The sequence below is a fragment of the Saccostrea echinata genome, unplaced genomic scaffold, assembly GCF_033153115.1.
Source record: "Saccostrea echinata isolate AGI-Se365-2 ecotype Australia unplaced genomic scaffold, CSIRO_AGI_Sech_v1 ptg000016l, whole genome shotgun sequence".
Taxonomy (NCBI): Eukaryota; Metazoa; Mollusca; class Bivalvia; order Ostreida; family Ostreidae; genus Saccostrea; species Saccostrea echinata.
In genome coordinates, this window is record NW_026889765.1 from 8,703,354 (window position 1) to 8,720,175 (window position 16,822).

Below are 16,822 nucleotides of genomic sequence, written 5' to 3' on the forward strand. Positions count from 1 at the left end.
TGATAATTTGAACTTGAAGCTAAACTAACTGAGGATGCTTCAATATTTCTTTGACTAATAATGACTTAAGAGGATTTTAAAAGATTTTTTTTTCCTATATAGTTCTATGTAAATGTTTGATCTTCTATTGTGGCCCTGCCCTGCCCTTAGGGTTATGGGTTGTAGAAACTTGAATGTACACTGAGAATGCTTCTGCATTAATATGACTAATCATGGTTTGCTGTTCTTTTGAAGATTTTAAAAGAATTTTCCTTTGCATTCCTATGTAAAACTTTGACTGTCCATTGTAGTCTAGACCTACCACCTGGGTTCATGCTTTGAATAAACTTGAATCTACATGTATGACAGGAAGCTTTCACCCAAGTTTCATTATTTCTGGCCCAGTGATTCTTGAGAAGAAGATTTTTAAATGACCCCACCCAATTTTTACTTTTTCTTAATGATCTCCCCATGGAAGAGGGAGTGGCCCTTTATTTGAACAAACCTGAATGCCCTTCACCCAAGGAAGCTTAAATTGTGCCAATTTGGTCGAAATTGGCCCAGTGGTTTTGAAGAAGATGAAATTGTAAAAAGATTATGCAATGACGATGGCAGACAACAAATTTTGTTCAGAAAAGCTAAAAGCTCACCTGAGCCTTTCGGCTCAGGTGAGAAAAACTGTATGCCCATGAAATTAGACCCAAAATAAAGTACACAGGTAATGGTTCTCGCACGATTTTTATGTGCAATTTTTCACAAATAGTCATCAACGATTACTGTTAATTTCCGAAGATGGGCCCTCAGACTAAAACTGTTTGTAGGATAAAACACATAGATTTATAATCTAACTTGCAATTTACAATGTTATAAAGCCATTTCCTTCTTAATATGGCTTTAATAGTATGTATCTTTGTCAAAAGATCAGGTCTTAAGGACCCACCCTGCCAAACACCAGTGCAATTTAATCTTTATATCTCCTCTGGCTTTGCTGCTTTGCTTGCAAGAGTCATAACAAATGTCAAAGATAATGAAACTTACTTCATAGATATGATACAAATCACTTCCTTCTTCGGGCCAGTAACGGTAACACATAGCTTCTCCGTTCTCTGTCAATCGAGTCAACATCACTATAACAACACTACCCTGCTCCCATACCATCTGAAAAAAAAATACAGAAAAATTAAATATCAAGTTCAAAATACATTAAGAATCTTAACTAAACCTATAGAACAGTTATTTGTTCTATAACTGGTAATATACAGACTTTGTCGATAAATAAACCACTTTATAAAGAACTTTGATGTAATGATAAACAACAGTGCCATATGATACAATTAAACAACTTCGTCAGTTTTACCCAGTGGTACACTTGCAAGACTGTTCATCTTTATATAATATCCTTATCTAGGCTATATACTCTATTAGAAATACAAACAAAACAAAAAACTTTTGAGATAATCAGCTCACGTATTATCAAATTACTGGAATTTAGTGCTTTATTTGGAAACACAATGACTCATTAGGATTTTCTTAGAGTACACAAAGAGGAAACCTTGTAATAATTAAACTACATTAATACCCTAAATAAAACATCATTTCTCTTTCTCATTATATAACATTTCAAAACTTCATTAACGGAAATTCCCTAAACAATGATCATCATCTATGGACATTATGTAATGACATGCTGATCTACAAATGGACAACTTCGACTGACACTCTTCCTCTAATGGGGATGCTGTGGGATTATATTTGTAAAAAGATTATTTTGCTTCATTCCTTGTTAAAATATTTTTTTTAAATCTAACAAGTTATTTAAATCGTAAAAAAGTGTGTAATTTTTCCCCTAGCTTTGACAATTAATTTTTCAAAATAGATTTTGCTTTTTCATCTAGATTAGTAACATTGCTTTATTAAATCAGAATGAAAAAAAATTCTGAAATGCATACAAGACAAGGGCAACATTAATTAGAACATTTCCTTTAAATAACAAACTAGCGTCCCAGATTTTGCCACCTGCAATCCACATCTCTGATTAAGGCAAGACATGATTTTGCAATCTTTTCAATCTATCACTGACTTTGAACTGCAACATTTAAACCTTGGAAATAATATGCATCTTCCCGTTGTTAACCTTGACCTATGACATTTAGAAATATCAATAGGCATCTATTGCTGACTTTGACCAATGAAATTTAGAACTTGGAAATCATAGGCATCTTCTTATCACTGACTTTAATCACTAAACCTTGATTTATGACATTGGAAAAAGTTAGGAGTGAAACGGTCCACTGCGGTATGATTTCCTGCCATATTCTTTGTAGGCTCGATCGCCATTTTCAATTTAGTTCATTTTTCAGTCAGGTTTGGCATTCGTAAAAGCATGCTACACAGTACAAATAAATTTTGAAAACATGATTTTTGAGGACTAAGTTTTTAGAATAATGATAAACAAACAATTCATTGTAATCGATTTCTTCTAGTCAATTTGCCATTGAGCAGTGAGGGATCTTTTTCGTGCCAATATCTATTGTGACACGGGACCTCGGTTTATACAGTCTTATCCGAAGGACCAGTCTTCAGGTCCAGTGGGATTCGAATCTGTGACGTAAGGATCAACTCCTTATGCCGCAACTAGAGCAAATGCTCTAACCACTGCACCGCGTGGGTGACTTCAACAACTGTTAATTAAGTTATTAAATAAGTGTATTTGCATGATCTCATTACCTGCCAGAAGTCTGCCACTGTGTGAGGTAGAGGTCCCTGGGTGGCAATGTAGGCGGGATTTCTTGGGTCATGATCCGTCTGGGGGTAAAAAAGAATATCAGTTGGTTAGTTAGTACTTTTAAACTCAATTCACAATGAAATATCTTAAATCTAAACTTCCTTGGTAACAAATAAACAGAGTCCCTGATAGCAGTAGCAGATAGCAAAACATAGACTAAAATTGCTAGATTCACAAGGATTATTCAATAATCTAATGGGAGGATGTTTATGCAGCTTTTTTTCAAGACCTAAAGGCATAACTTTTACAATACAATCAAGAAACTATGACATATGATACCATCAAGAAATTATGTACGCCATCCCATCTCAACAACTTGACGTTCTTAATGTATGTTTTCAATTATATCCCTATTAAATCACTTATTATTTCTTGTCAATTTCTGTCATTAATTTGAACCTTCAGAAGAAATTGTGGGTAGTTGTCAACCAGTGAATGGCGTATCATTTAACGTCTTGATTATCTTGACCCCAATCCCGGTTAATAATCTCACATTGACATTTTGTCGGCAGATCTGAAATACGACTGGTTTAGATGGCTGTTTAACAGTAATGTTCTTTAATCAATACAGCATTATATCTGTCAATTATCTGCATGTCTTGATGTCAATTAATCTCAAAGCCAATAGTATAAATGTCCCCACAAATTCAATATTACACAGATTTTTGCAATAGCTGATGGTTAAAATCCATTATACTGCAAAATTTGTATGCAAGGACTGTGCAGTTTGATAACTTGGTAGCTATAGGTAACATTTTCAATGGACATGATTTAAAATATGCAATTTTTATAATATGAATTTGATACGTCCAAACCATTTTCACAAATTAATTCTTTTAATTACTTCTTCAAGTTCAGAGATGGGATCATATTTTTACACATGGTTTTTAAATCTTTACCAACGGGTGTATTTCATCATTTCAACAGGTTTCATATGCAACTCTTTATTACTTGAAGGTAAAAAAAAGTCTCTAACATGGACTATCCACCACTGTATTATGTTACTTACAATGGTACTGGCATTGATGTAGTCTGAACTTGAAGCATTACTACTGGTGGACAGAACCACTCGAGAATGGTCATCTGAAATAAAATGAGAACGTCTTTATTACCAGTATTCATGCAGCCCTGTTTTACAAAAGGACGTACAACTAACACCTCCAATTTTAGTAGATTCCATCATCCAGCCAACCTAAGAATTTCTTTTAATTGCTAATCCAAAAGTCTTTTCTAATTCTTATAAATATCATAATATTCAATTTTCTATGTTACGAACATGATGAAGAATATAATTTGAAAAAAAAAATGGTTTTAGTCATAACTGACCCCTGGAAGATGATTGAGAAATGTATCTACACACCAAAAAAGTGTACCTAAAGTAGAGCAAGGTCAAGGTCAGGTGGTACCTTGGCCTCCAAGAGGCCTTAAACAGAGTCCCAAGAGTTGGTAGTTGTGTATTAGTGTATGCCTATAGCTTAGTACATTACCTACTACCAAAAACATTTATATATAAATTCATGTACTGCAGACAAAATGACAGATATCTCTATCCATTAAAACTATACAGGTGTGGTATTTTTTTTCCTCATACACTACATGTAACAATGGTCATCTTAATTCCATGTCACTAGCATATAAACAGTGACCTTTTTGACTTGTCTGAAATAAGACAGATTTATTTCATTTGTCTTCTGTTGGAAAGCCATACACAAAATAAAATTACATGGCTCAAACATGGGTCTAGCAGAAACGGTTTATCTCCTAAGATGCACATCAAATGCAGTAATTACTCACAAAAGTCAAACTATTGATTTTTCTTTGAAAAAGCCACCAGAAAATGATAGACTAGAGAACCATAACAGTGACAGGGAATCGCAAAGCCAGCAATGTGCCTGTCCTTCCCATAGAAAATAACACTGTGTCTGCTGGCCTATCGTGCAAGACAAGACCAATTTCAATTTTGTCTGACAAAATACTATTGCTTTCGCTCAGCCCTATCGACTGCGAATTGGCGTGTTTAATGCCAGCTCGGTTGTATTATTCCGACTTCCACTCGTGAGCATGCAATTTAATTCCGTAATTTTATACTTGTCGGTTCTGAATCATCTGACCATAAAAATGCCAGGGTATTATTGCCAGGATTCTGTCATCACGGAAAGAATATTCCATACCAGATACTACAGACATCCAGTTTTACATGTTTTGGTTTAATTTTTATTGTACTTCTGTGGACCATAAAATGTTGTTACTCCAAACTCTCATTCAATTTTTCAGTTAACATTTAATCTAATGAAAAAACTCTCCAGTTTCCAATATTTCATTGAAGAATTGAGTCCAACATTGCTAAACAGCATAATCTCAATAATACATGTAAGTATAAACACATAACAGCTGATCTCATATTATTACATGAAAAAAAATCTCTGTGAGAATTAAGTCTTGAATGGGCAAAAAGTGTGCTATCTATTCCAATTCAATCTGTATAAATTAATATAAAATAATATTAATCTTTAAATTAATTTTAAGAATATTAAAATTCTTTGTACAGAATTTCATCAGAGGCTAAGTTAATCTTATCCTGATCAGAACAGAACTTAAAGAGATTTCAGTATTTTTTAGAGAATGAAGCCATTTCATGAAACAAAAATCTGTAACTATATAGTTATCATGTACAACCCTGTATATAACCAAACACATGTATTAGTTAAAGATGCATTTCTCTGTGATAACTTGCATATAATTTTTTCAGTTTTGACACTTCAATTGATACATGTTCAATATCTGAAGCAAAATAAAAACGAAAAAAATAAGATTCGTGAGCACATTTTTGAAATACAAACATTGAAAATATGGCGGGAAATCCCATATAACTTTTTGTGATTTTTCATAGTCAATAAATGAGATTTCTTTTTCTGAAAACTAATGATCCTGGGGTTAAACTTTCTAAAAAATAATTTTTGAGATGACTATCAAATTCAACGAAGAATCAAAATACAAGTAAACTAAAAGGGGGTTAGTGGGTAAAAAAATTTCTGATTATTTTGATGGATAAATCCCGAGGAGTTCCCTCAATTTGACTGACACCTCAGCAATATCAGCAGAATACAACATAAGTGGAATTTCAACAGGTAATGCCTATATATATACTGCATTACATCTTATCTGATCTGATATTCTGAGTGTGAAAATTTGTATAGCTGATATATCTGCTTCAAAAACAGTATCACATTAAGTTACATATTTTGAAAGCTTTGTTTTGGTTTTTCAATTTCTAAACTTCTACATAGAGTCAAATTAGTTTAACATGAAAAAATCTTCAAATTTTGGGGGAAACACAGACATTATATAATTAAAATCTAGTTTTCATTTCTCCAAAAGAAAAAAAAAACAAAACAATTAAACTAACTATATAGATTTATCTTTAACATATTGTTTAAAATATAAGTTTATCATTTCTAAACTGAAACATTCAATGACACACTCATTTTACAATTCTCTCAGCTATTGAAAACCAAGTAACATGATATAACGTCATTAATAAGGACAGCATTAGCAGAAAAGCCACTGATAAAAATGGCAAAAACCTTATTCTGAATTATCCATATGATAACAACAAACTGCACTGAACATATCCCCTGTTCACCATATAACAAATACCAAGTAATGGACCGTGGCTTCAGACTCGGTATCAGGTAAACGTAATCCTACCCCCACCATACAAACTTCTCCCCACTCTGTCAATGTTCAGTCAACATTTGCGCCAGATCGAAACAACTGCAGCACTCCACAAGATCCATCATTTTTTTCTGTCAAGATCTCCCACATGAAATGGCTATGAATTGATAAAATGCAACGGCAAATTCGAAATGGCTTTTATCATCCGAAATCTCAAGGTATAAGGTTCCATACCAGCACACTTATTATGTGTGCTTTCCCTCCCAAGGGAGAAAATGATACTGCATGTCATGACTTCTACAAGTTCTAACAGATCGAGGGAAATAAGGGACCTAAATATTCTCTCTATTCACAGCTCTCATCAGGCTCCAAAACCAAAGGCTTATATGTGTCCCTTTTATATACTGTATTCAGGGTTATTTTTGGCCCATGTCATTTAATACTTCCAAACAATTTTGGCCCAGACAAAGTTTTGCTTATGAGATTATGCCGTCTTTTTTGGATTTGCCCCATTTTAAATTTGCTCCCCACTAGCAACAAGGGCAAAAGGGGCAAAAATAAAACAGAGAAAAAAATTTCCCTTTATATAAAACATAGATATTTTTTTTGTGGAAGTTTTTCATCGTTTAAATGCTATGAAGAGACCCATGATCCTTCATGAAATGTAAAAATTTTATACTGTGATATAAGGTTTAATTCCACAAAAAAAACAAAAAAAAAATCACCTTGAACAAGTAATTCTTCCTCTATAACCACAAAAATTTGATCCCACAAGAATATGTGATTTTACAGTAATGTACAAAATAAAATTTAAATTCTAAATCCAAATTGCTATACTCAAACCTTACTTGGAAAATTTTTGACTGTATGCTTTTTTGTTGAGGTATTTAAGTACTATAAGTTTTTCAGATGACTGCAAAGAATTAATTTTCATGCAACCAAATTTTAAACAAACCCTGACCTCTCCAAGTTCAACTTGTTGATAACTTAACATTTCTTATATCTGGTACGTTATGATTTTGTCTGTTTTACACTTACAGGGCACAGTGTCGCTATACCGGTTCTTGCGGATGTTAGCCGGGTCGTTGGCCACATTTGTACTGGAGGGGTCAGCCTCGTAGCTACAGAGTCCCTCCCACTCCCTGTCCAGTCGGTCCTTGTTTTTCAGGTGATCCTCCATGTATGACTGAAACAACACAACAGGTGTTTGTATTCTCTTACACAGGATTAGTACAATTTCACAGATAGATAGAATTTTATGCAGTCATTTCATACAGATACTTGCATCATAATTTACTGTCAGTGAAATTTACTGTATCTTTCATATCACATCACTTTAGGGTTAGCATGAGAAAAGTTGGGCTAGTTAATTACACCAAATTAATGGCTAGCCCAATTAAGCAAAACATGATGAAGAGATTGGGCTTTTTCCATCTATTTATTAGTCATGCATCCACAAACACCAAAAAATACCAATCTATCAGAGAGGAACTTCACTGCTTCCAGACAATCATATATATATATATATATATATATATATATATATATATATATATATATATATATATATATATATATATATATATATATATATATACCAAGTTATACAACTGTGATAAACAAATTTAAATTAACTTGATGCATCATGTTTCACTATTTTGAATATAAGGGAAATAATAATAACAGTTAGCCGTTAATTAAAGTGATATTAGCAGTGCTTTCATAAGTACAAACTGTCAATTTGTAGAGATCAAAATTTATAGAATGGTTTTCAAAATATTCAACACATTTAAGACATTAAATCCTAATTTTTTGTTAAATATACTGTATACAAGGAAATTTTTGCCCCTTTTGCCCTATTCTCAGTTTGGTGAATTTAAAATAGTGTGAATGCAAAGAACACAGCATAATTTCTTAAACAAAACTGGGTGAATTTAAAATGGGGCAAAATTGTTTACAAATGTGAAAGGGCATATATATAAATAACATGGGGCAAAAATAACCCCGTATACAGTATCCTTATTATAAGTGAATCTTCTGTGTTTACATTTACTAAATGTAAATCTGTTTCATAGAAAGGAAAATACACACAAGGCTACATAAAATAAAAATTACAGTTCTCAGGCCTGCCCACATCCATTTTGAGGTAGCCACATCGCAATTTTTATCATATGTTTGCAATCAAATAAAAAGTTGGTAATGCAGACACCAATCGGGGGAAAAAAATCAAGTCCCTTGCCCATATCTGTTTTAAAGAAAATTAGCCTTAAAAACCATAATGTCAATTTTACTTGGGCCAAGCTATTCAGCATAACCATGTACTTTCTAAAACAAAACTATGAATTACTACACAAACACACAGACATACCAATACGATATGTCCAGTCGAGATGTCCATATTTGAGGTAACCGGCTCTTCACTCCTGAAATAACAACAATAAAATATAAGACAATGAATTCTGCTTGCAGTGAACACAATCTGATTATGTTGAATACTCTCTTATACATACATGTATATATATATATATATATATATATATATATATATATATATATATATATATATATATATATATATATATATATATATACACAGTCAAACTCTCGTTATCTCGAACTTGATGGGACAGAGAAAAAACTTCTGAGATATCCAAGGATTTGAGATATCCAGGGTAAAATACTTAAAAGAATGAGGGGTTGGGACTTCTAAATCACTTCGACATTTCCATGGTATTTGAGACATCAGTGTTCGAGATAGCAAAGTTCAACTGTATAATGGAATCATATTTTTCATTTGACTACTTCTTTGCAAAAAATATATATATTCATATTCAATGTAATAGAATAAAAATGTAAAAGTATTAATGATTCAGATTGTTCATAGAAGTTTATGCTTGGAATAAATGGGAGAGCTTCACATCTCCTTAATGACCTCATTGTTGAAGTTAGAAATCAGTTCAATGGCCAAGATCTGGAACACCACTCTACTTTTTTTGATAAACCCTCATCCCCCCTTTTTTCCCCCCGATTTACTGATCTTTCATTTCTTCCCTGTGGGGATATTTCTTCAAATGTAGAACCAAACAACAACATAAAACAGCATTAATTTTGTTCAATTCATTCACCAAAAATAATTAGGGTTGTCGACAAGACACTGATCTCAATGTACGAGTCCCGGAGGATTTAGTAATTGTGAGAGATTACCAAACTGGGACATATTTACTCCGAGAGCTAGACTGCATCTTGTCATCTCAGACCAAATGCTGCAACAAAAATAACACCCCTGCTGCAGATTCTGGGAAGTAAGTTGACATGATTCTTTCTTTATTGTAATGTTACTGGATTAACAGAATCATTAAGATGGAACAAAATGAAATTTCTGTTTTAGCTGCAATGTCCTTCTAAATTGATGTAACATTTAAAATTCAAGAACCGACCAAACTGCTTTTAATGAACACTGCCTGATGTATACACCTCTTAAAAAGAAAGAATATCTTTCTTCTGTAAAATGAACAACTTTTTATACCTGCATGGTAATAAACTTAATTATATAACTAATGCTCCCTGCAGAGCAGATTTAGGTAGACATCCCCTGTGGACAAGAATACATTTTTCCAGTATAAAATTTTGGAACCATCTTATTACTTCCAAGAATACTTTAGTATTTAAAATCTATAAAGCAACAGTCAAAACAAACTCATGGACTAAAAATATTTTTTCAATTTCCAATAAGTTAGGATTTTCATTCATTACCAAAAAAGAAAATTCAATAAAATCACTTCTGAGAAACATAAAACTAAGAATATCAGATCAATGCTTACAAGAGGAATATGCAAAGATTCATAATTCATCAAAACTAAAATTTTATCAAGTTGTTTTTAATAATTTCAAACGCTGTGGATACACTGATATATTAAAAAAGAAAACAGAGAGATCAATTATTAGCAGGTTGAGACTTAGTGCACATAACCTTGCCATAGAAAAAGGGAGACATTTGTCTATACCCACAGATAAAAGATTTTGTAATATTTGCAACACAGGGGAGATTGAAGATGAATTTCATTTTCTATTCAGCTGCCATAAATACAATAATTATAGGTTAACTTTTGAAAGGAACTTGATGAATTTTTTTCAAGGAAAAATATCAAATATGTCTTATACTCAAAAAGTTAAGCTTTGCTTTAATAGCCATTGTCCAGAAATACTGAAAATAACACACTCATTTATTAAAAAATGTCTTGCATCTAGAAATGATTGCATTACATAATTATTATACAAATGATGTGTGATTTATAATTATGTATAGCCTCACATTCTATACTAAAATATTGTGTATTTATGTATGAACAATCGATTTTTCTTATAATGTGTTGTGCCTTTGCCAATTATTGTAATTGTGTTTGTGCCAATAAATATTTGTATTTGTATTTGTATTTGTATAAATTATAGAATCGTCACTTTTCAAACAGATTCAATGACATGCATGCTGGAGGAAAAAATCCTTTAATAATTTGAGAAGTACATATTACTTATTTTAATTTTCTAAATTTACAGGAGATAATTGCATGCTGAAATACTAGGTTGTCAAATGATTCTTCCGTTCTTATAAATTCTCCTCATCTTAAAATAATACACGTGAAAAAAGAGGACACCTCTAATAAGCAGTTACAAGGGTACATGTGTCACACTCTTCTGAAACTCTACACTAGGATTTTCTTTACGTTTTTCTTGATTACATGTTTTACTCTTTTAATGAATCCTATATATACAATTACAATCTTTGAAATTGCTTCCACACATCCAAAAATATATATTTTTAAAGGTCTTTTGACTGACATGATCACCAATCAATGACAGTGTATTTATAAGAGTTTTGGTGCTTTCTTTGAGGATAATTTATGACTTTACCAACAAAATATGAATCTATATCACTACAAAATCTTAATATACATATATTTATTGCATACACACGTAAACAATCAGGGTTAAATCATCATTGCAGATGCATGGCCAACATATAAGTATGCTTAATTTTGAACACAGTTCTAATTACCCTTCATATACCTAGTATACACAGTAATTACATGTATTCACAAAGCTGTCAAACCTTACAGCAAAACACAAACTTTCTTTTATTATATTTCATTTGAATTTCAAGGTTATATGACAGCAGGGATACAAACTGTTCTGTTCTTTTTCATTAACATCTTGGTATTTTGTTGCCAGGCATTTTTCACAAAGAAAAGGAAATAAATTTGGTCCTTACTCAAATAGACTGAAAAAAAAACACTATTGACTAAGGAAGCAGACATTTAGTCTTACCAGATTAAATCCTTTTACTCCAAAACAAAAATCCAAATCATATAACTCATCCTCGTCAACATAAATTTCTCCAAAGAAACAGTTTCATTGATGGAATATCCCATTTAAATGACATATAAATGTTAAGATTTTTCTTCACAACGTATTATCTGTACCTGATATTCATGATATATAATACCAAATCATACTGATGTTTGAAAAAATATTCCTGAAAGATATCACTAGTGATGATACAACTGGGAATGGACTTAATGGGACTGTGTTCCCATTAAAAATCTCTGTGAATTGACAGATTTTCAGCAATAAAACAGAATTAAAGCTGAAACAGATTTGGAAGTAAGAAGCGATTTGTCATTCTGGCGAGTGAGCAGGTTCAGCCGTTCGATGACAAATAAGGCCAAAATCGGCCGGCATTAATTGGCACTAGGATCTCTTTTATGGGGGAAGCCCGTTAACAGAGGAGCTTTAATCATGGCAGATACTGTGACTTAACTAATGGGGGACGGAAGTGAAAATGCCATTAAATGCTGAGACAGCACTATTCCATTATCTCTGACTAAATGAGAAGCAGGCTATAGAATAAAATGGCTACAGTGTGTTCACTAGCAGAATGGTGAACTTCAATCAATTTGTCAAATACAAACATAACTTGGGAGAAAAGACCACTGTACATCCATTTCAACACAGACCTAAAATTTTTATGAATGCCAGTACTGACTCAGAAGTCCTAAAAATAAACATTCCCAAATGCTGTTATATGTTTTTTCTTCATGATTTTTTTTTATAACCAGATAATCGTGAGCCAACAGAATTACAGTTAACCTTGAAACCTAATGGATTGTCAGGATGGCTAGCATTTCAAAAATTGACAACTTCATCATTTGCACCACACGAGTGCCATGAAACAAGAAAATACAATAGAATGCACAGCAGGTGACGAAGATTGTTATCAAAGATAGACATTGAGTCTGTACCAGGGCCATCCCACTGCTTCTCATCGGAAGAGCAATATCCAGCCTTACATCCAACATGCATGACTCATTATGTAGTATTTTTACCAAGAGACCATTATCTATAGAACCTATTTTAGAGTCAGCCAACAGCACAACTTCTTACAGATATAGGCATGTCTGGATCTGTTAATTGTAGTCCAATTTTATATCTAATTTGTAATATTTTACACGACACAAATTAATGAGTATATTAAACCTTTTTATATCTAGGACTCAATACACCATGTAAAAGTATAATCCTGCTTATAATGAAAATGTAATTTATCTGATTGGAATAGCGTAGTGTTTTTAAGAGTGTTCCCTAACTTAACACCATAATTATTTACCATGACGAAGTGCTGCTCCTGCTGGAGGGACTGCGGACCTGCTCCCCGGACATACTTCCGATTCGTGACGCAGCATGAAGGGGTTCCGGCTTCTCTGAGGACTTTCCTTGCATCCTCTGCCGACAAAGATCCTGTGAAATATTTACATAATTTGAAAAAAAAACATTACAATTATAATAACAAATAATGATCAACTCCTTATTGCAATCATTTCAAAAAGCAAACAACCTTCTAGGTCTTTGAAGATTGAACAGAAAAATGGCATATATTGAGATTGAATTATAGAAAGGAAGAAACTGTCTGGGGATTCTTGGACAATCTGGTTACCTAAAATTAATATTGTCAACACTGCCTACTAATTGCACTGACAATTATAAGAACCATGAGTACCTTCACCAGTCATACTTTTGTTGATTACCCAGAAGACTTTGTTGATTACCCAGAAGACTTTGCTGATTACCCATAAGACTCTGCTCCTGATTGTCACAACTCTAGTGAGAGTCTACTCTTTTTCTCTAATATAATCTCTATACCTAACAGTAGATTATCCAATCACTTTTCTCTCTAAGTATATTATCTCACAGTTTTTAATCCAGATTTGGGCTATACTGATTGAAACATATATTCAGCCATGACATGTAACTAGACAGAAATTTCTATATTTTCTTATAATGACATAATGTAGATATTGTAACACTTATTGGCTGCTATATATTGATACCTGCAGTGCTATTTATAAATAGATATTATATCAGTGTGTTTCTATGAGGATCGATCAATTAAGTTTTGCTATTTTTAGTTTAATGATATGTGATCATAAATATCTAGAACAAAAGGCAAATAGAAACTTCCTTGATTAGAAAAATTAAACTTTTCCTGAATTAGATAGTTAATTAATTCTCATGGGTATTATGGAAGATTTATTATCCTTATGATGAGGAAATATTTTAACACCATCACTTCATTGTAATTGACATAACAAGAATACTGGCTGCTGCCAAGTAGTGTTTAATTAACAAGGTCCAATGAATTCCAAAGAGGACATAACTTTTAAAAAAAAAGGAGTATATTTATATGCTTATTTATAATTAAAATATAATTAGACCTATTAATTTATTAGACAATCTGTGAAAACTGTTACACTGATAAATAGAGTTCAACTTCAGTATCTCAAACACAGATATCTCAAATACCATAGATAGATATATGTTGAAGTGATCTGAAGTCCCAACTAATATTCCTTAAGTATTGGATCCTTGATATCTTGAATCCTCAGATATCTCGAAGTTTTTTTTCTCAGTCCCATCCAGTTCAAGATAACAAAGTTTGACTGTATTTTTAATCTGAGAAACAATGCTCCATCCATTTTAACATTACTCTGCAAAGAGCTTGTGTAAAAGTGTTCTCTGTCTGCAATAAATATCTGAATTTGTGAATTTGTCAATAGCGAATTAGGTAGTGGCACATTCATGTCTGAGAGGCTCTGGGTTATAGCCAAATACCCCATAAAGAAGAGTGGAACTTTTCTCCCCCCAAATTTAATGGAAAATACAGACACATCCATCATGGCTGATCATCGCTGAACTGCGACTGGAAGTCAAATCCAGTCTTGTCGCCAATTTACTCCGGAAATCCCCATGGGAACCAAATGGATTTTTTGTTACTGTTAAATGTGCGAGTTGACCATCAAGCAAATGCATTTACTTCCATTCACCTTAAGGGTGTATTGATGAATGGGATTTGCCAATAGTTTGAGATATAATTATGAAAAGGTAGACTTTATTTCACTTAATATTTCAAAGAAAGAATGACAAGACAATATATTGTTTACATTATTATTGAAACACTGCATGTCAAATTATAGGTCTTGATACAAGTTTTGGTAAATTCGGTAATTTCTGTAAATTTCCAACCATACTCCTAAGCAAATTATTTTTTTTTTTTTTTTTTGCTTTACCTAAATTGTGACAAATTTATCACAAACTCATTTTTTTAACCAAACTTGTATCTTTCATAATTTCAATTCCTATGTATTCTACCTCATACACAGGGTTGTACCTAAGACCTAGGGGCTGGGGAATTTCCCCACCTATAATGACGTTAATCTCCCGTTATTCTGGTATGTCCCCTCAGCCCACCACTGTCGGAGGAGGAACCCTATACCCCCCTTCTACTTTTTATATGTCCCCTGCTATTTCAATTCTTAGGGACAACCCTGCATACATATTATCTTGCTTAAACATTTTTAAAAATCTTGTAAAAAGTTTCAAATATATTAGGTTTCCATTTCAATATTTTATTCATCTTAGATTTGTCAAATGCCTCAATATAACACACATACATGATGTGGGGCCACCATCCACCTCACAAAACTAGTTCCCCACCCTTCTGGTTTTTTTTCCCATTTTTTCATTCCAATGCCCCATCCATCTGGAGAATCTTTCCCTTTTAAAAGTGCTAAGAATATAGCTGAAGTACTTTTCCATCACCAGATTTTTACTTTCATTTTTGCGTTTCTTGATAACTGCCACCTATAGACCTATTAATTACCATGTGTTTAACATTCTTAGATAAGTCTTAATTCATACAATGAAGCATTTTATTTTGATTGCCAGATGTCCCAAAAGCAATGTAGAGCAGCAGGAATATGGTTTGTGATAGAGTATTAATAATTAAAATATTTTAGAAAAATTCCTGTACATTACATTCAACTATAAGTCCAATATTCAGAGAACGATTACATGTATACAGCCTCCATTTTTTATTCAAATAATGATAGTACTCTACACCTATACCCAAGACTTTCAAATAAGCTGAGTGCTTTTCAGTACTTTTGATTTATTTCCCCATGCATCTCTGACTATCCAGTTTCCAACTGCAACCACCTGGTTCAAGTTTTACTTTTCATAATCTGACTCATTGTGACCAACCTGGTCACTAACTCACATTAACCACCTATACCCACCTGATCAAACCTGGTCACTAACTCACTAACAATACTCACCCATCTAATACAACCTAATCACTAACTCAAATCAACTCAACTCTTCCACCTAATACAAACTGGTCACGAACTCTCTATCAGTCGCCCCTGTGGCGCAGTGGTTAGAGCGACTGCTCTTGAGTTGCGCATTAAGGAGCTGATCCTTACGTCGGGGGTTTGAATCCACTGCGGGACATAGAGACCAGTCCTTCGGATGAGTCCGTATAAACCGAGGTCCCGTGTCGCAGTAGGTGTTGGCATGAAAAAGATACTTCACTGCTCAATGGCCCTGAGTGCCGTATAAATTTGCAGCCTACCACAGTTAAGTGGTGGCATCTCCACATGAGTGAAAAATTCTCGAGAGGGATGTTAAACCACAAACAAACAAAAACTCTCTATCAACTACCAACCCACATATAACCTGATCACTAACTCACTATCAACTACCCACCCACCTGATACAACCTGATCACTAACTATCAACTACCCACCCACCTGATACAACCTGGACACTACTTCACTATCAACTACCGACCCACCTACAACCCGGTCACTATCTCACTATCAACTACCCATCCATCTAATACAAACTGGTCATTAACTCACTAACAACTACCCACCCACCTACAACCTGGTCACTAACTCTCTATCAACTACCCACCCACCTACAACCTGGTCACTAACTCTCTATCAACTACCCACCCACTAACAACCTGGTCACTAACTCACTATCAACTAA

The 16,822-nt window shown here is 33.3% G+C and overlaps 1 protein-coding gene across 1 annotated transcript in view; it reads right to left on the bottom strand.

Moving 5' to 3' along the window:
- Window positions 1–16,822, bottom strand: part of LOC133188398 (receptor-type tyrosine-protein phosphatase N2-like) — a 107,580-nt gene that overhangs the window by 7,526 nt on the left and 83,232 nt on the right. Inside the window, exons 12-17 of the mRNA XM_061323797.1 lie at window positions 13,101–13,231; window positions 8,808–8,862; window positions 7,478–7,625; window positions 3,774–3,847; window positions 2,707–2,784; window positions 1,018–1,137 (exon numbers count right to left, since the gene is read on the bottom strand). Of these exons, the coding sequence (XP_061179781.1) occupies window positions 1,018–1,137; window positions 2,707–2,784; window positions 3,774–3,847; window positions 7,478–7,625; window positions 8,808–8,862; window positions 13,101–13,231 (606 nt within the window). The remainder of the gene's footprint in view (window positions 1–1,017; window positions 1,138–2,706; window positions 2,785–3,773; window positions 3,848–7,477; window positions 7,626–8,807; window positions 8,863–13,100; window positions 13,232–16,822) is intronic.